General features: G+C 38.9%; 2 protein-coding genes across 3 annotated transcripts in view; one reads left to right on the forward strand and one right to left on the reverse strand.

Annotated features, from left to right (window-relative positions):
* Brf (Brf RNA polymerase III subunit) overlaps window positions 1-23,807 on the forward strand; it is a 330,203-nt gene that overhangs the window by 125,510 nt on the left and 180,886 nt on the right. The gene's annotated exons all lie outside the window — the stretch shown is intronic.
* The window catches only part of LOC150077125 (BTB/POZ domain-containing protein 6-B-like), a 37,117-nt gene continuing 33,452 nt past the window's right edge, over window positions 20,143-23,807 (reverse strand). The window contains exon 3 of the mRNA XM_090386886.1: window positions 20,143-21,385. Within this exon, the coding sequence (XP_090243012.1) occupies window positions 20,341-21,385 (1,045 nt within the window). The 3' untranslated portion in view covers window positions 20,143-20,340. The remainder of the gene's footprint in view (window positions 21,386-23,807) is intronic.

Consider the following 23,807-nt stretch of genomic DNA (forward strand, 5'->3'; position numbering starts at 1 on the left):
TAGATAGGATGAGTAGGGCTGGCAAGATGGGCAGCAGTGCGTGAAGACTTTTAAGACTTGATAATAGCATCAATTGGCCAGATATCCATATCCAAAATGTGCATGTTCAGATGGATTACTAAAGATTAGAAAGGAAGCATAATCTGGATAACATGTGGACAGCTTTCTCACAGAAGTGTGAAGACTTCAGGGCCAGTGCTAGGGATGCACAAGTGAGGCACTTGCCACAGGTGCCACAAATACTAGTGCCATCCCTGGAAGACTTAATTCAGTGTTGAAAAAATCTTCAGTATCTGTGGAAGAGCAAGATGACTGATGAAAGAGCTTGGCAAGGAACAGCTTGAAACCTAGATCTCTTATTGGTTCCAAAGGTGAAGAGCAGCACTCTACTACTGTTAGTTGAAGAATAAAATACATCAGCTGATATTGCTGACTGCTTATGAAATATATGCTGATTAAAGTTGATTGGTCAAAGACTGTTTGTAGTCACTGAGGACAAAAACTGACCTGCCAAAGTGACAGGCTGAGATGTTTTCATAGGGACTTTCTCATTATTCGCCTTACACTCCAGACGAGTGAATAGAATTGTGGCATATATTTGAAGACATAGTAGACTTGATTAATATTGTCAGAGGACTAGTTAACTGGGCTGCATCCAAAGAAGGGTGAAAAACTTGATTGGATGTAGCCTTGCCTTTCAAGTAAGATGGTAATAACGTGTCAAGACGTATTCAGCAGATTCGTGAGAATCACCGAGAAAAACCGGCTTAGAATGTACGGTAGTAGGAAGAGGTACTGTGCAACCAATCTGAATGGACTCTTTCACAATTTCACATTCAGAAGAATCAGCAATGGAAGACTGATTAATAGTATTTGCTGGGTGAAGCATCCAGTTCTTCACATCCTTCAGTCCCATAGCTGAAGGATGTGAAGAACAAGCTTGGAATGCCACATTGTACATCTTGAATTGGAGATTGGCCTTGGATTTTACCAGTGGGTTTAGTGTGAAGGGTGACAGTTTGTACAGGAAAAAGGTGAGACTGAAACTTGAATAATTTCAGGATTGGTCAGTGATTCATTGCTGGGAGTCCTGGAAAGAATTTTGCAGAAGTACTCAATTATTTTTAGCTGGGTTGAAACAGATGAGTTTGTAGAGGTAAGATGCCATTGGAAACTGATATAGACTGAAGATTAGTTGATGATTGGTTAGAAACTTGTGCTGAATGAGAGATGTTCAAAGGGTTGGCAGAAGAGGGAGATGTAAAGTAGCATTTAAGGCAGATGTGAAGGCTCTGGTATGTAGAAATATCAGGCAGAAAGTCCTGACATACATAGTTTTTACAGAGTGCACTGGACTGCAGTAAAAACATTATCAGAACAGCAGGCACAAACACGAGATGAAATGAAGAAATCTACAGTCGTCAGTAGAACTGGAAACAAATTCTGAGTGAGTTGAGGCATCGTGATTAGAATCCTTGCTGGGCATTTGAAATAGGTTTTTTACTTTTTGCAGTAGCCTATTCATTACTCCCTTGAGATTATTTGTTACAGCAATTGCTGTTCGAGAAGACTAAATAACAAAGAATTACTGTGCCGTAAACATTTCAGACGTTTTTGTTAGTTGATCTTGCAAACTTTGGCACTGTTTGCTAAATGCAGTGTTGAGAGTGTCACAATGTTCTCTGATAGAATTAAATTCATTAAAGTCAAGTGACTAACTAAACCTCTTTTAGAACAGGCATTCGAAGTAATGTCAATGTTAGACGAATGAAAATTGGAAGAGTAGGTGGAAGGCAGTTCCCACACTTCCACCAGTTACGGGCTCTTCCAGATACCTTGCAATTGGCAGGAATGCAGCTAAAGCAATAGAAGTGCAAACAGATGCTACAAGATAGGTATTCATCATGCATAGAGTCATAGATAATACAGATTTGCAACTCCATCCATACAGAATAATGGTATTCAAAGAAATAAAAGATAAATACTGAGACGGCAGACACTATGAGCATGATTGACTTAACGTATGCCATGTATTTATACCAAGCTATTTAATTAAAACAAAACTAGCCTAATATCAGTAAGGCTTGGTTCACAGATCACAGACCACCATTAGAGGCCATCAGTGATTCCACAGTTAGGCCTAAAATTATGGTAGTAAACTAATATGAATAACTTACTACCAAATTCTCCATAAAAATTAAATATAGCACATTGAATACACTTAAGAGATTAAAACAATGTGCAACATACTAAAACATCAACCATATGAACAGCAACACATGTAAATGAACATGATCGGGTTGCTCACAAACTGAATAGCTATTCTGCATCAACATTCGCTCATGAAGCATTCTTTAGGGAGGGGTATGCCAAACATTCATTAAACCTAACAAGGATCTTGTGATAACTGAGAGGAAAGGGGAAAAGAAATTATTGAAGCTTAACATAAAAAAAGGTGGCTGGGGCAGATGGGATCTATCCAAATATATTTGGGGGGTGACAGAAAAGAGGGTAAGCAAACCCTTAGCCACAATTATAAGAGCATCTTTAGATTCGGGGAAGTCCCTATGGACTGGAGATGTGCAAATATTTCCCCAATTCACAAAAGGGGATAAAAAGGTGACATAATTATAGACCTCTGTTCCAAGGAAAATACTGGAGTCACTGGTTAACATTAGCATTAGTTGAGGCATATGATGAAAGAAAGCAAGCTTATACAGCATCAGCCAAAAAAAAAAAACCCCTTCCCATTTCATCGATCCGGTCACTCCAATTGTCTGTCTAGTTCAGCCTTAAAATTTATTTAAGCTATCAACTTCCACAACAACAGATGGAAGTCTGTTCCAGCAATCAACTACCTGCTGGTTAAAGGCAAACTTCTGCACATCTATTCTACAACTGTCTTTTCTCAATTTGAATCTATGCACCCTCAGGTTCTTAATCTGAGCAAGCAGAAATATCCCATCAGCATTGAGCCTGCTCAAACCATTCAAAGCCTTATACACCTTGCAGGTGCCTAGGCTCCAGATGCCGCAACTTGCAGAACTTAAGCCTTTCTTCGTAAGCACACCCCTTTGTTCCTCTCACCAATCTTGTTGCCCCTTCTCTGTACTCGTTCTAGCAACTCTGCATCTTTCCTAAAATGAGGCCTCCAGACCTGTATACAGTACTCAAGGTGTGGCCTGGCCATTGCCTTATACAAAGGGATAATCACCTCCTTGTCTCTGCTAGCAAAATTCCTATATATCATTGAAAAAACTCCATGACATGCTCTGGCAGCTGTCTGCACTGCTCAGAGAACTTCGTATCTGACTGCACAATTAACCCCAGGTCTTTTTCATTCTCCACCTCTCTGAGTGTAGTACCACACAGTTGGTACATTTCTCTTGGGTTACTGCTACCCATATGGAGTACTCTGCATTTGTCACTGTTAAACTTCAGTTGCCACTTCTCAGCCCATCTGCCTAACTTTTGTAGATCTTGTTGCAGTAGCATACTGTCTTTACTGTCATTAACAACCCTGCCAACCTTTGTATCATCTGCAAACTTGGACATTAAGCCTGATATACCTTCATCGATAATATTGATAAATACACAAAACAACAATGGGCCCAGAACTGAATCCTGGGGGACTCCCCTAATAACATTAGTCGATACAGAGTGTTCATTTATTACCACTCTCTGCTGTCTCTCACTCAACCATCCCTTTATCTATTGCAGTAACTTGCCCTTAATGCCATACCACTCCAGTTTGTACAGCAGTCTTCCGTGTGCAACAGTATCAAAAGCTTTCCTGAAATCAAAGTATCTGATATCAAAATTATTTTTTGCATCCGGTTCTTTGTGACCACATCATAGTATCCAATCAAATTGGCCAGACAAGACTTAACAAACCCATGCTGTGTCTGAACTATTACTGTTGTCTTGTCTAGGTGATCCTCCTCCTTAACCAGTGACTCCATTATTTTCCCCAGAACAAAATTTAAACTAACAGGTCTATAAATTATTTGTCACCCTTTGAACCCCTTTGTGAATTGGGGATACATTTGCACATCTCCAGTCCATGGGGACCTCCCCTGACTCTAAGGATGCTCTCATAATTATGGCTAAGGATTTGCTGACTTCCCTTGCTGCCTCCTTTAATATAACTGGATAGATTCCATCTGCCCCAGGTGCCTTTTTTATGTTTAACTTCAATAATTTCTCCTCCACTTTGCTCTTAGTTATTACAAAATTACTTATCTCTCTCTCTCTCTCTGTTAGTTTGATAAACTTCTGGCATTCCCCTCCTTGAATAACTAACTCCTCATGTGTGAATGTAGATGCAAAATGCTCATTCAGTTTATCAGCTACTTGAGCAGGATCATCAATAGTCGAATCATCTATGTTAAGTGGACCGATCTGATTCATCCCCTTCCTTCTAGAGTTTACATAAGAAAAGAACCCTTTGCTGTTTTTCTTTGCGTCCTTTGTCAAAGATTTCTAGTAATCTGCCTTCCCTGTCTTGCCTTACCTCCTTTGTGACTTGCTTATTACAGACTGGCTTATATCTGCAGTAGGCTTCTTTGTCACCTGATAAATTATATGCATCCCATGCATTTTTCTTTTCTGCCACGAGCTGCATTAATTCATCCGACATCCATTTAGGCCTTAAACTTGAACAGTATTTCTTAGTTGGTATGAAAAGCCTAGTAGCCTCCAAGATTAAATCTCATTTAGAATTCACCGTTGGTAACATCATCAGTTGCTCCCACTGTATAGAATTTAAAAACTGTCTGAGACCACTGTAGTCACTTTTACGAAAACAAAAACCTTTACCCTTGATGGCAGTTACATATTTAAGTAAATCCCACATCAGTACACTGTGATCACTGTCACCTAGTGGTTCCTTTATCTGCAAATTCGTAATGCATGAATAATCACTACTGATAATCAGATCAAGGGTATTACTCCCTCTGGTTGCCTCTCAAACATGTTGCTGTAGAAAACAATCCTCCAATAAATCCACGAAAGTCTTTTTAGCGTGCGAGTGACCAACCACAAGTTCCAATCAATATCTGGAAAGTTAAAATTACAAGACATTCTGATTTACTGGCCCATTCTATTTCTCTGCACAACTGTTCATTGTACTCATCAGACCTATAACATACTCCTACTCTCATTTTCCCAGTGTTTATGTCACACCTAACTCAACATTGCACTGTTCACCTGTGTCAACTGGATGCACTTCCTTAGATTTTATGTGTTCCTTAACTAACAGCATAACCCCTCCTCCCTTCCTACCCTGTCTGTCCTTTCTGTACACATTGTACTCCCCAAATTCTAATTCTGCACTGCTTATATCTGTGACACCATGTCTCTGATATTCCAACAACATCTGCCTTTGATGTCTTGATCAGCACTTCAAATTCATCGATTTTATTTACTATACTTCTAGCATTAGTGTTCATGCAAGTATACATGCACTTGTTCTTACTCTTAGTTACCCTAACACAGCCCATGTATTTACTTGTTCCATGATGACTCTCAGAAACTCTTGAAGTCCCCAGCAACTTGCTCTCTAGGCTGCTGATTACAATAGAAGCAGTGCAAGAATCACTTTCGCCTCTGCCTGCGGCTACCGTTAATTTTTTAGTCTGTGTATCCCCCAATCTAGCAGTTTTCCGACCCACCTAACACTACCTCGATAGCATCAGCAAATGTTCTTGCACCCTTTCTATTTAAGTGTATCCCATCCCTGTAGAAGCAGTCTCTCCAGTTAGCAAGACCACACTGAAAAAAATTCTACGCCATGAGCCTTGCACAATCTCTCCAGGGCCAAATTGATTGACAAGGCTCTCATCATATACTCCCTCCTATCGTGTCTGGGCAGAATTGCAGACACTTTCAAATTTAACCCTAACTTGTGACTTTTTTTCCAGCACTGACCTGTACTTGTTAAGTAAATCTACAGATCTCTTACTCTTAAGGTCATTAGTACCAATGTGTACAACAATATCACCTTTGTGCCCTTAAAAGATGATATCTGCCATACAATGTCATCAACTTTTGCCAATAAATTCACGTTTCTGGCAGACATACCCTGGTCCTGTTCCACCTATCCTTTTTGCATAATATATTCCCTATCAGGGAGACAGGGAATATATTTTTGCATAATATATTCCCTGTCTCCCTGATAATAGAGTCACCGACAATAACTAGTTCCTGTGGGACCAGTGCATTCTGCCTTGGAGTTTGCCTCTGTGTTGCCTGATGCACGGGAGTGAGTTCTGGCATTGAGTTGGGCAGCTGAGACCTAGATGGGCCCCTCATATTAATTTCTTCGAGGGCATTTACTCTACCTCAAACTCTCATAGATGGCCATCAGAATGCTGAGTTTGTGCCTGCCTAATTTCTTCACAGTCTCTGCACCTAGCACACACACAAAGACATCCTCCTTGGCTAGATCTAGCCGTTCTAGACAGATTTGCAAACATTTTGTGCAGTGTTTTAGACTGTGATGCGTTGGAGAATCGCCCCTTCGGTTCTCCCGCGAGCCACAGCACTCTGACTATTCTGTGAACGCTGCTTTGCTGCTCTAGTCTGGGTCATAATTCCATTAAGTATAATTTAATTAACAACGAACTTTAATAAGATTAATAAATTTTACTGATTAATTGATAATACTATAGTAATCTAACAGATTTCTAAGCCGTCTCCGTAGCCAGGTGGGCAGGAGCAGCAGTGCATAGCACACGCTTCTTGATTACACCGGGGTTTGAGCCCATGATCCACCAAATACAGAGGATGCGTAAAGGTGAGGTAATGACCACCGCATATCCCCGGAGCAATATGACCTTATTTGCTAATGCTCCTAAAAAAAAAAACCAAATAACAGATTTCTAATACAGTGCAACATTTTTCACTATCTAGTTTTACGTTAACATTACGCCATTCCGTATCGTATAACAATGGCGACAAGTTACAAATGTAAAATCTATGGACACTAAGTATTAACTTTCAAAATCGCTATCTAATTTCAAAAATAAACGACGGAGCTTGGCTAGAACTATAAAGAAGTTAAAGTAATGCAGGACCATCTAGACAGAAGTGCAACTATACTGCAGTCATAGTATGGATTTTTCAAGAGGCAATTTTGTCAGCCCAATCTTGTTGGATACTATGATGCACTAACAACGGAACTGGATTGGATTTCAGGAATGCTTTTGATACTGTTGTACATGAGACTACTGTATAAATTGGAGCAGTGTGGCATTAAGAGCAAATTACTGCTTTGATATAGGGAAGGTTGAGTGGAAGAAGACAGAGTGGTTATTCATAGACACCACTTTTCATGGACTAATGTTATTAGTGGAGTCTAGGGTTACAATACCGGGATTCCAGTATTGATACAAAAATACAGGTTTTTCAGTACTAATTTAAAAAATAATTATCCATGATTTATTCACATAAAGGTTATAAAATCGACAACAATAAATCATTAATACTGCTGAATTTGCAAATGAGGGATTGTTATACACAATACAAATGCAACGGAAACCTGAAAACGTCATGAAACTGTAAGACAAAACCTTACAAATATATTTCTCTTAGTAAGTATAGTGTGTGTGTAGAAGTAAAGCACTTAAGGAATAACGAAAACATCATTACGGAAATATTTCATTAGTGGCAGTAGGCCTTGTAGTGCAATTAAGCAATATGGTGAACAATGGTATGGTAGGTGCGGAAGGGTTAAAATTAAACACTTCTGAACGATAGTTTAATCCCTCTATTACACTGCTACTTGAGGATGTGACACATTATTATTAGCCATGTGGTGCAAGGAAGCCTGAGGCTTATGCTGCACCAACCAAAAAAAAATTTTCTGAATCACCAAGAAAGAGAAGAATGATGATATCCAGCTCAGGACCATGGGTGTGCCAAGCCCATACTCACCAGATGTGAGCCCCTGCACTTAGTGCATTTTGGGAAAGGGGGTCACAGTATGGAGCAGTTCAAAGGTATTGTGAACAAGTGATCTTGAGGTAAAAGATGAAAGTGTTTCGTTGTGTGGGAAAAATATTCTGTTTTTCCCACCAAAGGAAGAAGAGTGAGTTTAAATACTAACACTTTGATTGGGTCAAGTTTAAATTAGATAGGGGGAGATACGTAAATACGTGCAAACCCCTGTGGGGTTTGCACATAAGCTTGCATATAAAATAGTACAAGGGGCGATTCTAACTTGTCAATTCAATAAATAAATGAGAAGAAAATAAATAAGGTGCTCGCACCAAAAGAGGGGTTTGTGGTGGTTGTTCAGAGGGGGTTGCAGACTTCCACTGGTAGTTCTAGGTTTAGTTTGGGTCCAGTTCTGGGAGTGTCCAGCTATATAGTGAAGGATTCTGCCAGGCATGTTCCTGTGTCAGAAGTTAATCCGGAAGTTGAATAACAAGCCAGTCAGATAGTGCCTGGCTTCTGCTACTGCTGTGGTAATTTCCTTCAGTATTAACAGAGAACTCAAAATCCCGAAATAAGACAGTACTGAAAGAGCTATACAGCAGAGATGCAGAGTTCAACTAAGAAGAGAGAGAGAGAGAGAGAGAGAGAGAGAGAGAGAGAGACGGACATCACCACACTACGTGGAAGGAACCCGCACAAAGGAATCCCACCGTGAAAGAAAAGGAAGGTAAGTCCTCTGAACTGTGTTGTTTTGGAAATGATACTTAGATAAAGTGGGGGATTATTTTAGAGTAAGGTTGAAGTTGAAGAAACACGAGAAATAAGGAAATGTTTAGTATTGAGTTGGTTTATTGGTTGAAGTTGTAAAGAAAATTGATATTGCTAAATTAAGAGAGATTACATGGAATTGTTATTAACTTATGGATTGCTGTTGAGAAGAAATTGATCTTGGTGATTAAGAGAAATATGAGAAAGTGATTAAGATTGAATTAGTTTAGTGTTTGAAGCTGTAGAGAGAGTTGGGATTATTAATTGAGAAATTTTATGGAAATGGTAGCATATATTAACAGATTAAATGAGAAAAATGAATAGATTAGATGTAAATGAACACCAGTTATGTTTTGTATGATATGATAAATGACATGTTTTATATTTGTGTCATTGCTCTTCTGACAGCTCACATACAAAGGGTACTATGAAAGTTTTGCAATACAGCTTTGTTTATTTAATTTTTTCAAAGTAATTTCCTCTACATTCAATACACCCTCTCCATCCTCCGAAACCAATCTTTAAACCAGTTCTGCCAAGTTTCACTAGGGAGTAAAGCACACTCGTTGTCCCAAGCCGGTAGAAGGTCCTCATCACTGGAAAACCGCCTCCCTTTTAGCTTCATTTTCACATGCAGGAACAGTGCAAAGTCGCAGGGAGCAAGGTCTGGACTGTAGGGAGGGTGCTCGAGAAGTTTCAGTCCTGTCGTGGTCAAATATTCGGTGTAGGCTTTGGCGCGGTGAGCTGGAGCATTATCGTGATGGAGGTACCAGGTGTCCATTCTTGACTTTGGCCGCAGGTTCTTCATAGATCCAATGACTTTAGGTAGGCATTGTTCAGTATACCACTTAGCTGTGACTGTCTTCTGCGTGTCCAAAACGACACGTTCCACAATTCCACTCGATTTGAAAAATATAGCTATCATTTTTTTCTTTACAGATCGGGATTTTCTGACAATTACGGGTGTCGTCATCATCAAAGACCCAAACTTTGTTTTGAGCCTTGGTCGGCAGATCGTAATAGTATAGCCAAGTCTCGTCACCTGTCACGATGTTGTTCACATACCGAGATTGTCCCTTATCAAACTTTTTTAACATCTCCCGGCACCAAGTCACACGTCGTGTCATCTGCTCTTCAGTCAGTTGATGCGGCACCCAGAGAGAACAAAGTTTCTTCACGTGCAAATGATCTTGCAGAATCGAATGAATTGCTGGTGCATTTAGGCCCAAAGTATCCTCTATCTGTTGGTAGGTCACTCGCCTGTTTTCGTCAAGCATTTTCCTCACAGCAGTAACGTTTTCCTCCGTAACTGACGTTCGTGGCCTTCCCGGCCTCTCAGAATCCTCCAGAGTGAAATTTCCCCTTTAGAATTCTCTATACCACCTGAATATCGTTGTACAATGTGGACAATCATCATCTAGTGCAAGAGTCATTTCTTCTAAGCACTGGTCTATGGTTAAACCACGCACGAAATTATACCGCAAAACTGTCCTTATCTCATTTCGTGACCACGATGTCATCACAAGCACTTTACACTCTCACTACTAATGAATAACTGAGCCCATCGACTTGGCGCGGCGGCTACTATGCACGTATGAACATGTCTCAACATGCAGCAACAAGCAGCTTCCTGTGATTCATTGTTGCGTCATATTGCAAAACTTTCCTAGTATCCTTTGTATAATATATATACAATATACAGGGTGTCTCAAAAATATTGGTACAAACGTTTAGGGGCAGTAGGTAACATCTAAAGGAATGTCAATCACATAGAAACCCATAACCAGAAATGTCACAGTAAGTCGGTACACGGCGCTGTTCATCAGTTCGGGAGAGGGAAAATTTCTGGTTTATTCATTCAAGCAGTAGTCACCGTATGAAGAGCGTGCATCGATATACGAACTGTGAGCTGGCAGACATGCACCTCGTGTATGGATTAGCAGAGGGGCCCACACGGTGTGCGCCCCTGCAGCACAACATCGCTTCACAGTAAATGTCTGGGCAGGTATGGTCGGTGACTGCTTAGTCGGCCCATACCTGTTACCATCGCGGATGAACTCTGCTAAATATCGGATCTTTCTTGAACAAGTTCTACCAGGGTTACTTGACGATGTTCCAGCAAATGCGAGACGCAACATTTGGTTTCAACATGACGGGGCGCCTGCCCATTATGGAAGGTGTGTTCGTGACCATTTGAACAGCCGTTTTGGGCGTCGATGGATTGGCTGTGGTGGACCTGTCACCTGGCCCCCATGCTCACCTGATTTATTGAGCCTTGATTTCTTTCTGTGGGGGCCCTCAAATCTATCGTGTATGAATCACCTGTGGAGACAGAAATGGATCTCATGACAAGACTCGTCTGCGCTGCTGCTACTGTCAAAGAAACTCCAGGTTTGTTCGACCGTGTCTGCCAATCCATGCTGCGTCGGTGTCACACATGCATGTCTCGTGGTGGAACTTTCGAGCATCTGTTGTAACACCATGAAATGCATCCATCTCGTACTCCATTGTTAATATTATGTCAAATAAATGTTTGCCACTAATTACTGTCTTGTGTCATCTCTGCTACTACTTTCCCGTGACATTTCCGGTTATGGGTTCCTATGCGATTCACATTCCTTTAGATGTTACCTACCTCCCCTAAACGTTTGTACCAATATTTTTGAGACACCCTGTATAATATACAGTATATACTCGTGGGGGGGGGGGAATCTCTCAGCTTTTGGAAATTATAATTTTTTAATGCAGTCGGGGTAGCTTGTGGAGCTTGGTGCTTGAATGGAGCTGCTGTACGAAAATCATAACAATGACCACTGACAGCAATAGTAAGGTACAGGGAAATAAAAATTAATAAATAACCCCCCCACAACTTAGATTTGATTTTATCACCAAGCTGAACCGTCAGATCCTTTCTTTCGTTAATACGGATATAGCATTAGCAGAGGCATTTGATGCAAGAAAGCAAGCTTATGCAGCATCAGCCAAAAAAAAAAAAAAAAAAAAAAAAAAAACCACTTCCACTTCACCCCTCTGTTCGTTCCAAATACCTGTCCAGCTGTGCCTTAAACTTATTTAGGCTATCAACCTCCACCACAAGGGATGGAAGTCTGTTCCACCAACCAACCACCCGCTGGCTAAAGGCAAATTTCCGCACGTCTATCCTGCATCTGTCTTTCCTCAATTTGAATTTATGCCCTCTCAGGTGATTTTCCTGAGCTAGAGGAAGAATCCCATCAGCATTGAGCATGCTCAAACCATTCAAGGCTTTATACACCTCTATCAGATCACCTCGCTGGTGCCTAGTCTCCAGACACTGTAATTTGCAAAACTTAAGCCTTTCTTCGTAAGAGCACCCCTTTGTTCCTTTCACTAATCTTGTTGCCCTTCTCTGTACTCGTTCCAGCAGCTCTACATCCTTCTTGAAATGAGGCCTCCAGAACTGTATACAGTACTCTAGGTGTGGCCTGACCATTGCCTTATACAATGGAATAATCACCTCCTTATCCCTGCTGGAAAAATTCCTGTATATCATTGACAATACTCCATGAGCTACTCTTGCAACCCGTCTGCACTGCTCAGAGAACTTCATATCTGCCTGCACAACCACCCTCAAGTCCCTTTCATTCTCTACCACTGTCAGTGTAGTACCACAGAGTTGATACATTGCTCTGGGGTTGCTGTTTCCCATGTGTAGTACTTTACATTTGTCAATGTTAAACTTCATTTGCCACCTCTCAGCCCATCTGCTCAACCTTTCCAGATCCTGTTGCAGCAGCATAGTGTCAGTAGTGTCCTTGACAACCCTGCCAACCTTTGTATCACCTGCAAACTTGGACATTAAGCTTGATATACCATCATCAATATCATTTATAAATACAGAAAACAATAATGGACCCAACACTGAGCCCTGAGGGACTCCACTAATAACATTAGTCCACGATGAGCAGTGTCCATTGATTACCACTCTCTGTCTTCTCCCCCTCAACCACCCCTTTATCCATAGCAGCAATTTGCCTCCAATGTCACACTGCTCCAATTTATGTAGCAGTCTTCCATGTGCAACAGTATCAAAAGCCTTTCTAAGATCCAAGTATATAATATCAAAGTTCCAGTTCCCTGCATCCAGTTCTTTTGTGACTGCATCATAGTATCCAATCAAGTTGGTCAGGCAAGACTTCCCCTTAACAAAACCATGCTGTGTCTGAGCTATAACTGAAGTCTTGTCTAAATGATCCTGCAGTGCTTCTTTAACCAGTGCCTCCATTAATTTTCCTGGAACAGAAGTTAAGCTCACAGGTCTATAATTACTTGTGTCAGCCTTTGATCCTCCTTTGTGAATTGGGGTCACATTTGCACATTTCCCGTTATGGGTACCTCCCCTGAGTCCAAGGAAGCTCTCATAATTATGGCTAAGGGTTTGCTTACTTCCTTTGCTGCCTCCTTTAATATAACTGGATAGATCCCATCCACCCCGGGTGCCTTTCTTGTGTTTATCTTCAACAGTTTCTCCTCCACTTTACTCCCAGTTATTTCAAGATTCTCTAGCTTACTGCTAGAGTTGAATACACCTCTGGCATTCCCCTTGCTGAATAACTCCTCATGTGTGAATGTCGATGCAAAATATTCATTTAGTTTGTTAGCTACCTGAGCAGGATCATCAACAGTTGACCCATCAATATCAAGTGGACCAATCTGATTCATCCCCTTCCTTCTAGAGTTTACATAAGTAAAGAACTCTTTGCTGTTTTTCTTTGCATCCCTTGCCAAGGATTTCTCGTAATCTGCCTTCGCCTGCCTAACCTCCTTTGTAACTTGGTTGCATATCAACTTGTATCTATCATAGGCTTCTGTGTCATGTGTTAATTTGTAAGTATCCCATGCATTTTTCTTCTCTGCCATATGCCTCATTAGTTCATCTGACATCCATTTTGGCCTAAACCTTGAACAATATTTCTTAGTTGGTATGTAAAGCCTAGTAGCTTCCAAGATAAGTTCTTTGAATGCTTCCCATTTTGAATTTGCTGTTGGTAACATCATCAGTTGGTCCCACTGTATAGAATTTAAATACTGTCTCAGTCCATCGTAGTCGCCTTTACGGAAGCAATAACCCTTCCCTTTACCCCTAATGGTAGTTACCTCTTTGAGTAAATCCCACTTCAGCACACTGTGATCACTGCCACCTAGTGGTTCATTTATCTGCAGATTCTTAATGCATGAAGAATCACTGCTGATAATCAAATCAAGAGTATTACTCCCTCTAGTTGCCTCCCGAACATGCTGATGTAGAAAACAATCATCCAATAAATCCACAAAAGCCCTGCTAGTGTGTGAGTAACCAGCCCCCAAATTCCAGTCAATATCTGGGAAATTAAAATCTCCCATTATAAGACTCTCTGATTTACTGGCCCACTCTATTTCCCTGTACAGTTCCTTATTATACTCATCAGAGTCATTAGGCCTATAGCACACTCCTATTCTCAATTTTGATCTCCCAATGCTTATGTCACACCAAACTGACTCAACACTGCACTGTCCAGCGATGTCGACTGGCTTCACTTCCTTGGTTTTTATGTGTTTCTTAACTAATAGCATAACCCCTCCCCCCCTTCCTATCCTGTCTATCCTTTCTGTAGACGTTGTACTCCCCAAATTGCAGTTCTGCATCCCTTATATCTGTGTGACACCACGTCTCTGATATCCCAACAATATCTGCCTTTGATGTTTTGAGCAATACCTCAAATTCATCAAATTTATTTACTAAACTCCTAGCATTGGTGTACACGCAAGTATACCTGCACCTGTTTCTATTCTTAGCTACCCTAACGCAACCCATGTGTTTACTTGTACCGCAATGGCTCCCAGCAGTCTCTGAAATACCATGCATCTTGTTTTTCAGGCTTCTACTCATTCTAATAGAAGTAGTACAAGAATCTCTTTCACCTCTGCCAGTGGCTACTGTCAATCTATTGGTCTTTGTCTCCCCCCAAGCTAGCAGTTTTCCGACCCACCTAACACTGCCTCGATAGCATCAGCAAATATTCTTGCACCCTTTCTATTTAAGTGTATCCCATCCCTGTAGAAGCAATCTCTCCTGTTAACAAGTACAGTCCAGGCTGAAAAAAATTCTACCCCTTGAGCCTTGCACAATCTTTCCAGGGCCGAATTGATCGACAAGGCTCTCATCATATACTCCCTCCTATCGTGTCTGGGCAGAATTGCAGACACTTTCAAATTCAACCCTAATTCTCGGCTTTTGTTCAACAGTGACCTGTACTTGTTAAGTAATTCTGCCGGTCTCCTACTCTTAATATTATTAGTGCCAACGTGTACAACTATATCACCTTTTGTGCCCTTAAAAGATGATATTCGCTCTACAACATCATCAACCTTTGCCCCTGGCAGACATACCCTGGTCCTGTTCCACCTATCTTTTTTACAAAGCATGTTCCCCATTTCCCTGACAATAGAGTCACCAACAACTACTAGTTCCTTCGGGACCAGCGCATTCTGCCTTGGGGGTTGTCTCTGTGTCACGCGATGCCCAAGTGCAAGCTCTGGCGTTGATGTGGGCAGCTGAGAGCTTGATGGGCCCCTCAATTTAGTTTCTTCGATATATAGTGCCATAAAAAGTCAAAAGGGAAATATTTTTTATTTTTGATAAAAAAGGAAATAAGATTTTTTTGAAGATGAAGATTTAAAACATGAACTCAAGTAATTACTTGTTTTTTCCTTACTTTATTGCACCTAATTGTCATTAAAATTTATTGCAAAAAATGTTTTTTTTGGAATACCGGTATCCCAGTTTCATAAATTAAAAATACCAAAATACCGGTATTGAACCCTGGAGGACTCCACTAGGGAGTCCTCCAGGGTTCAGTGCTGAGCCATTGTTTTCTGTATTTATCAATGATATTGAAGATATTTCAGGCTTAATGTCTATGTCTGCAAATGATACAAAGGTTGGCAGCTTGGTTAATGACATTAAACAGAGTAAGCTACTACAATAGGGTCTAAAAAAAATTAGGAAGACGGGGTGAGAAAAGACAGTTGAAATTTAACATTGATAAATGTAAAATGCTGCGTATGAGTAGCAGTAATCCCAGATTAAAGTAATGGCTGTGCAGTACTACACTCAGGGTAGAAATATAAAAGACCCAGGCATAATATGCAGTCAGATATGAAATTCTCTGAGCAATGCAGACAGGCTGCCGGGCCTGGCAACTATGATTTTTTTTTTTTCTGGCAGGGATAAGGTGATTATCCCTTTGTACCAGGCCATGGTTAGGCTTCATTTTAGGAAGGAAGTAGATCTGCAGGAATGGATGCAGAGAAAAGCAATGAGAGTGGTGAAGGAAACGAAAGAGTTGTCTTACCAAGCAAGGCTTCAGTTCTGCAAATTGCAGCATCTGGAGACTACGCACCAACAAGGTGATCTGACATTCGTCCTCTTGCCCAGACTATACCATGAGTGAACATAAATTCTAATTGAAAAAGGATGGTTGCAGAATAGATGTGCAGAGGTTTTCCTTCAGTCAGCTAATGGAGAGCTAAGCTTCTATCCAAGGGCAAATCAACTACCTGCTGGTTAAAGGCAAATTTCCGCACATCTATTCTACAACTGTCTTTCCTCAATTTGAATCTGTCCCCCCTCGGATTCTTAATGTGAGCAAGGAGAAGAACCCCATTATCATTCACTTGCTCAACCCATTCAAGGCCTTATACACCTCAATTAGATCACCTTGCAGGTGCCTACTCTCCAGTTTCTGCAATTTGCAAAACTTAAGCCTTTCTTGGTAAGAGCACCCCTTTGTTCCCCTTACCAATCTTGTTGCCCTTCTTTGTACTCAATTCTAGCAACTCTACATCCTTCCTAAAATGAGGCCTCCAGACCTGTACACAGTACTCTAGGTGTGGCCTGACCATTGCCTTCTATAACGGGATTATCACTTCCCTGTCTGCTAGCAAAATTCCTATATATCATTGACAAGACTCCATGACCTGGCCTGGCAGCCCATGTGCACTGCTCAGCGAACTTCATATTTGGTTACACAATTACCCCCAGGTCTTTTTCACTTCCCACTTCCCTGAGTGTAGTACCACCCAGTTGGTACGTTTCTCTTCAGTTATTGCTACCCATATGCAGTACAGTAAACCCCCGCTATTCGCGGGGGTTACGTTCCTGAAAAATGTCACGAATACCGAAAATGCGAATACTGAGTTATGGCTCCCATAGTAATAAAGGGTTCCGTTCCAAAGTATGAAATTTATAAGAAAAACTAGTCTAAAATTTTGTCTATGTATGTATTATATGTACCTTCATAATATGACTATGTACATTGACAGTACATAGTGAAATATAAGCATATGGCATCGAAATGAAAATAAGAAACAATTTAATATTAAATGTAATATTTATTAGAAATTTCAAACAAATCTTTCAAACCAACACCTTTGCTAGCAAAAAAACTTATCCCGCCAGTGCTATCACCAGTTTCGCTAAAGTGTTGATAAAGGAGTTTTGTCTTTTCACGAACGATGAGTGAACTTAACGGAATGTTATTTTGAGTTCGGTCTTCTATCCACAGATTTAAAGCCTTTTCCATTTTTTTTAAATTTAACATCACGAGTTACAGAACAAATTTTTGAAGCAATTAGCGGTTTTCACGGACACTACGGCGGATTTTTTCTTCCGATTTTTTTTATTGATCACACCGTTGACTAATTGATTTTATAATGTTTTGCCACTGAGACACTTTCACCATTAGAAATTTTATCTAATAACTCAATTTTATTCGCTAATGTAATCACCTTCTTTGATATTTTCACATTTCTCTTGTTATTCGTAGCCATATTTTTGTAGAGGTTAGAAAGAACTTGTCCGCAATAAAGTCACTTTCTTCCGTTAACACACTCGAAAAAGTCTGTTTTACACTGCAAAACAGTAGATTTATCATTTTTGTAAGCATATCAATTTATAAATTGATAAATTTATTCAATTTGTAAGCATATAAACTAAAAGCAAACAACGAAACCTTCCATCACAAGCGCATAACACATACTGAACAAGGATTAGCGAGAAACATCCACGCTGGCGGTTTTGTCACCCCTCTCCCTCCACCCACTGAGCACTGTTTTGACCGGGAAAGATAATTTTAGCCACGCCCATGTTTTTTTATGTCGGAAAATATTCACGGCGCTTTAAAATTTTACATTTTTTTAGGTTTCATTTTATATTAAATCGGCGATCGCGAAACCGCAAATAGCGGGGGTTTACTGTACTTTGCATTTGTCAAAGTCCAGTTGCCACTTCTCAGCCCGTTTTCCCAACTTATCTAGATCCAGTTGGAGTAGCATACTGTCATTACTGTCGTTAGCAACCCTGCCAACCTTTGTATCATCTGCAAACTTGGACATTAAACCTTGATATACCTTCATCAATATCATTGATAAATATACAAAACAACAATGGGCCAAACACTGAACCCTGGAGAACTCCACTAATAACATTTGTCCACAAAGAGCAGTGTCCATTGGTTACCACTCTGTTGTTTCCCACTCAACTATACCTTTATCCATCGTACCAGCTTATCCTTGATGCCATACCTCTCCAATTGTACAGCAGTCTTCCATGTGCAACAGTATCAAAAGCTTTCCTGAAATCCAAGTATATGATATCAAAATTATTTTTGGCATTCAGTTCCTTTGTGACCACATCATAGCATCCAATCAAATTGGTCAGACAAGACCTCCCTTTAACAAACCCATGATGTGTCTTAACTATTACTGCAGTCTTGTCTTGATGATCCTGCAGTGCTTCTTTAACCAGTGATTCCTTTATTTTCTCCGGAACACAAGTTAAACTAACAGGTCTATAGTTACTTGTGTCACCTTTTGTGAACCCCCTTTGTGAAATGGTGATACATTTGCACACCTCCAGTCCATGGGGACCTCCCCTGAGTCCAAAGAAGCTCTCATAATTATGGCTAAGGGTTTGCTTACTTCCTTTAATATAACTGGATAGATCCCATCCACCCCAGGTGCCTTTTTTATGCTTAACTCCAGCAATTTCTCCTCCACTTTGTTCTCAGTTTTTACAAAATCACTTAGCTCCCTGTTAAGACTCCTGTTAGAGTTTGATAAACTTCTGGCACTCCCCTCATTGAATAACTCCTCATGTGTGAATGTAGGCGCAAAATACTCATTCAGTTTATCAGCTACATCAGCATGATCATCAATAGTCAACCCATCTATGTTGAGTGGTCCAATCTAATTCATCCCTTTCCTTCTAGAGTTTATATAAGTCAAGAACTCTTTGCATCCTTTGCCAAGGATTTCTCGTAATCTGCCTTTACTTGCCTAGTGTTCTTTGTGACTTGATTACAGACTAGTTTATACCTGCCATAGGCTTCTGTGTCACCTGATACTTTATATGCATCCCATACATTCTTCTTCTCTGCCACGAGCCTCATTAATTCATCTGACATCTATTTAGGCCTAAACCTTGAACAGTATTTCTTAGTTGGAATGAAAAGCCTAGTAGCCTCCAAAATTAAGTCCCTGAAGGCTTCCCATTTAGAATTCAACATTGGTAACATCAGTTGATCCCACTGTACAGAATTTAAAAACTGTCTGAGACCCCTGTAAACCATATAAAAGCCAATTGCAAAACCAGAAAGTATCACCATGTAGTAAAAACTAACAACTACTCCTGTAAATAGGACTATTCACTTCTGCATATACAAATGGAATTTTTTTACACAGTGTTTCTTTCTGGACAGTGGGGGGGGTGTTAAAAACAGTGTCTCCAATCTTCGGTGTAATAGATATCCTGCAAATTTGGTAAGAGTGTATGTGAAATCCATTATCTGAAGGACATGCATTTAATTTGGAAGAGCATATGTGATTTTAAGCTATTTGTCATAGACTTTTGTGTCTGTGATGGAGAGTCACAAATAGGGAGAAAAATAAAAAAGCGTTTTTATTAAATGTAAATCATCTGCCAAAGGCTATCTTGCGTAGAAATGTTGGAAAAAAAAAATCATATACATTTGGAATTCCACACTTCTGGATCAATTCTATACCTCTTTAAATTAAACAACTGATGTTATGAACACTATTTTCAATAAACTACATACAATATCTTTATACAAACATCTATACACATTTTGCATATGCTTGGACTGTATATGCATTACATTGTTTTCAGTATATAAAAATTTAACATTATCATGTGAAAAAAAAATGGGACAATATATACATAAAAACTTAGTACACCTTATTTTTCCTTGAGCCAAAAAATGGACAGGACTAGTAGTGCTGTAATAGCACTTGCATTGTGAAGCTTACAACAATTCTACCTCTTCACAAAAGAAACAAAAAAAAAAAAATAATAATAAAAAATAAAAATATATATATACGAGGAAAGAAGCTACAATAACTTGGACTTTGAGATATATCTCATAAACAAAAAATTAACTTTGTGTATATGTCCCACCTTCGGTAGTATGCATATACATCTCATACAGAGAAGTTTTGAGTAGCACTAAGAGTGTTTTCATTGTGTTGGTGAATTATTAATTTCTAATCATAATAATAATATTAAAAAAAAAACAAAACTATGCAGTCTAGGATTAGTTATGGATTTGGTGGACCATAAAAAATTAGTTCTGGTATTTGCCCACCCTGCACCCCTGTTCCATTAGTACTATCAGAGGAGCACTGAAATTGGAATGTTACACATCCAATTGTTACTTCACTCATACCTTCCTGCCCAAAATAGCTTAGTTCAGCTCCATCTAAGATAGCTGAAGCAGTATAAAATGTCTCTGCTTCAATCTGAATTGGATGCTCAAAGTAAACATGAAAGGTATTACTAGAACCATCAGAAAAGAACTCTGTACTATGTTCAGCTAAAATTTTCCCCATTCGTTTCAGTTCAATCTTTACTGTGTAATTAGCTGCTCCATTACTTGATCCATATAGGCCAAAACCTGCTATAAATATTCTCTTGTCTACGCAAAACTGAATGCTGTCACATCTTCCTCTGTATCGCCACTGATTACTCCTGTGGGCCGATGATTGAAATCTGTGACATACTTGAGTCTTCAGTCCAATCCGTGGCTTAGTGGGAAATGTAAGAGGTGGTTTCTTAACTGCAGTAAAATGTAAGAAAATATCCCTTGTCTCATGTAGTGTGAGAATTCCAGACTGAGCAGGTCCATTTGCAAATTCTTCAAGGGTCATAGCAGGTATTCGAAGAAGATATAAAGCCTTCCCTAAGACTCTTCTTTTATTCTCTGTTGTTGGTTCAAGATCTCGTCTAATGCATTCTGCAGTAGCCCAATTTAAAGTAGCTTGAAATAAAATAATCTCTTTTGTATTAATTGTTTCACGTGTCAGAATTGATTCTAAAGTACCATAATCAATATCAACAAACCCATCAGAAGCTAGTGCTAAATCAGCCTGAGCATCAATGACTTCCCAACACCGCTGCATCAAATCTGGTTCTTCAAAGAGCTGGCTTTGACTCAATAATACGCATGCATTTCTTGCAGAAAGACCTGTTTCCAAGTAGGAAACACAAGCACGTGCCAGATGAGGTACTAAATATTTCTTGGCTGCATAAAGTGTAGCTAATACGTTGTCTGCTTCAAGTTTTATATCATCAGAATAAAGATATCTAAGAAAAGAGGAAGTCATATTAGGATGATAATATAATGAAGGCAAAAAAAAAAATTTACTTTTTATAATATAATTGACAAGGTTTATCATTTCTGTAAAACTAAATTGAAAATATGCAATTCTGATAAATTCAAAAAAAAAAAAAAAAAAACCTGTTAGGCTAGGTACTACTACCCAGCAGTGGTGACACTAGGTCTAACAGACCCCCTCAGCAAAATATCTATTGTGCATTAATAGCTGGCTCAAGATTAGTGGCTGTAACTCTACCTTCTTAATTATACATATACAGGTAGTTCTCGACTTTACGAGTTAATTCGTTCCTAGCGCGCACTCGTAAAGTGGGAATTTATTTCCCATAGACATAAGGTTAAAAATAGAGGTTACGTTATCAACAATGAAATTAGTTAGCTAATTAGTTTGTTTAAACAATGACTGATTTATCGAAAGAAATGAAAATGTAGTCTGTAAAATCAAGCAAATTATAATAATAGAGAAGTTATTTATGACTTACAAATGTTAAAGAATGTTTATTCTACATCATCATCATCGACTAAATGCACACTCATTGGTTTGTTGCACAAGGAGTTGTCTCTTCAGAAATGCTTCCAGAGGCGTTTATTTCCAAGATAATCTTCTCTTTTCTTTATAAATTTCAATAGCATGCATAAGCATTTTTTAATGGAATGCACAAATTGCAACTAACATGATTCGCATGGAGTAACAAGTTTAAGAAGCTTAAAATAAAAGGAATGAAGAGAAGATTCTGAAAATTTATTTGTTTTTTATACGATTGAAGATTTCAGTGAAGGGGAAACAATTTTACCATAATAACATAAAATAAGAAACCACACAATTCCAGCTATCGGTATTTTCGTAAATGCAAGAAGATCGAATCGAGTTTACTGCCCGTTTATAATTGCTTGCAGTAACAGAAAAGCCCAATAAACTGGAAAGTGCAAATTGTTTTTATTGTTTTATGGTCGTGACCTCCAGAAATGTGCTTTAGAAAAATATCATAAAGGCGTTTAAAATTGAATCTTATAACGGAACATATGTTAACAATGAAAGTGTAGTGGATTTTAATGATTTGAATTGGTGGCTAATACAATTTACAAACCATGCTCACGACCTTTTATATGGCCTTAAGGTCACATTCGTTAAAGGTCAGGGAATGACCACCGCATATCCCCGTGACCTTAAAAATGACGTTTTAGAGAGATAAATAGCTTAGTTATACATCGAAATTTCAACTTCTGAGATCTTGAAATGAATTACCAAAAAACAATGTGTTATTGGGTTCACATTATGATATTTTAAAGATACGATGGTGTCTCTGGAACTGATTAATATTGTAAAGTGGGGTACACTGTATTGTATAGCTATGCATGTGGTTTGGAATGCGGTGTTTATGAATGTTTAACATTCATTTTTTTTGCAATTAATGTTCATATTTTCGATTTTGTTGATGCTTGGGTAAAAAACTCATAAAGCGAGAACTGCCTGTAGTCTTATTCAAGTAGTTTTGGAGGTGATATTGTTTTAGAATTTTAGAATTATACATGAACGGGTTTAACAGACCAGTTGCCACCATTAAGAACACAACCATGGTGCCTTTAGATATTCTACAATATCTAAACATACATCAAAAGTTTACTAAATTAAACAAATTTTAGCATTCTACAAAGCAGTAAACTTATACTACTGCAGTATTTGAATTTAACATTTTAAAAATTCAATTATATTACTCATTACAAGAAGGATAATCCTCCCAAAACCCTTATGTTTTATTTTAAAGTACTAGAGTAGGCACATTATGACAAAGTAAGTTTTGTATCATTAAAATCGTAAACAACCATACTGCAATAATTAAAGACAAACACCAGCCAAGGAATTAAATTTTTACTATAAAAATAAAATATAATGAAATAATGTGATACACTATTGGAAGACTAAAATATTACAATAAATTACGATAAAATAAACTACGATAAAAACGTTAAAAATATAGTTAAAAATACCAAAGCAATAAAATTATCTAAAATAAACTGGATTAAAAGCGATAAAATCTGAAGCTTTCGGAGACTGCTGTCTCCTTCTTCAACATAGGCCTGTTTGAAGATATCGTAAACAACCAACCATAAGATATTGGATGATGGAATTATCTTGCATTTATGCAACATATCATATTTTTCTATGTGAAGCAATAGCAAACTTGAATAATAAACTAAACAAGTGAACAAACAATATAAAGCACTTTCACAATCTTTCTAGGTTATCAAAAAACTGCCAGAATTGATTCTAAAGTACCATAATCAATATCAACAAACCCATCACCAGTCAAGTGCTAAATTGGCCTGAGCAACAATGACTTTCCAACAGTATTGCATCAAATCTGGTTCTTCAAAGATGTGGCTTTGACT

Source organism: Mastigoproctus giganteus, chromosome 12 (assembly GCF_048544385.1).
Source record: "Mastigoproctus giganteus isolate SK-2022 chromosome 12, ASM4854438v1, whole genome shotgun sequence".
Taxonomy (NCBI): Eukaryota; Metazoa; Arthropoda; class Arachnida; order Uropygi; family Thelyphonidae; genus Mastigoproctus; species Mastigoproctus giganteus.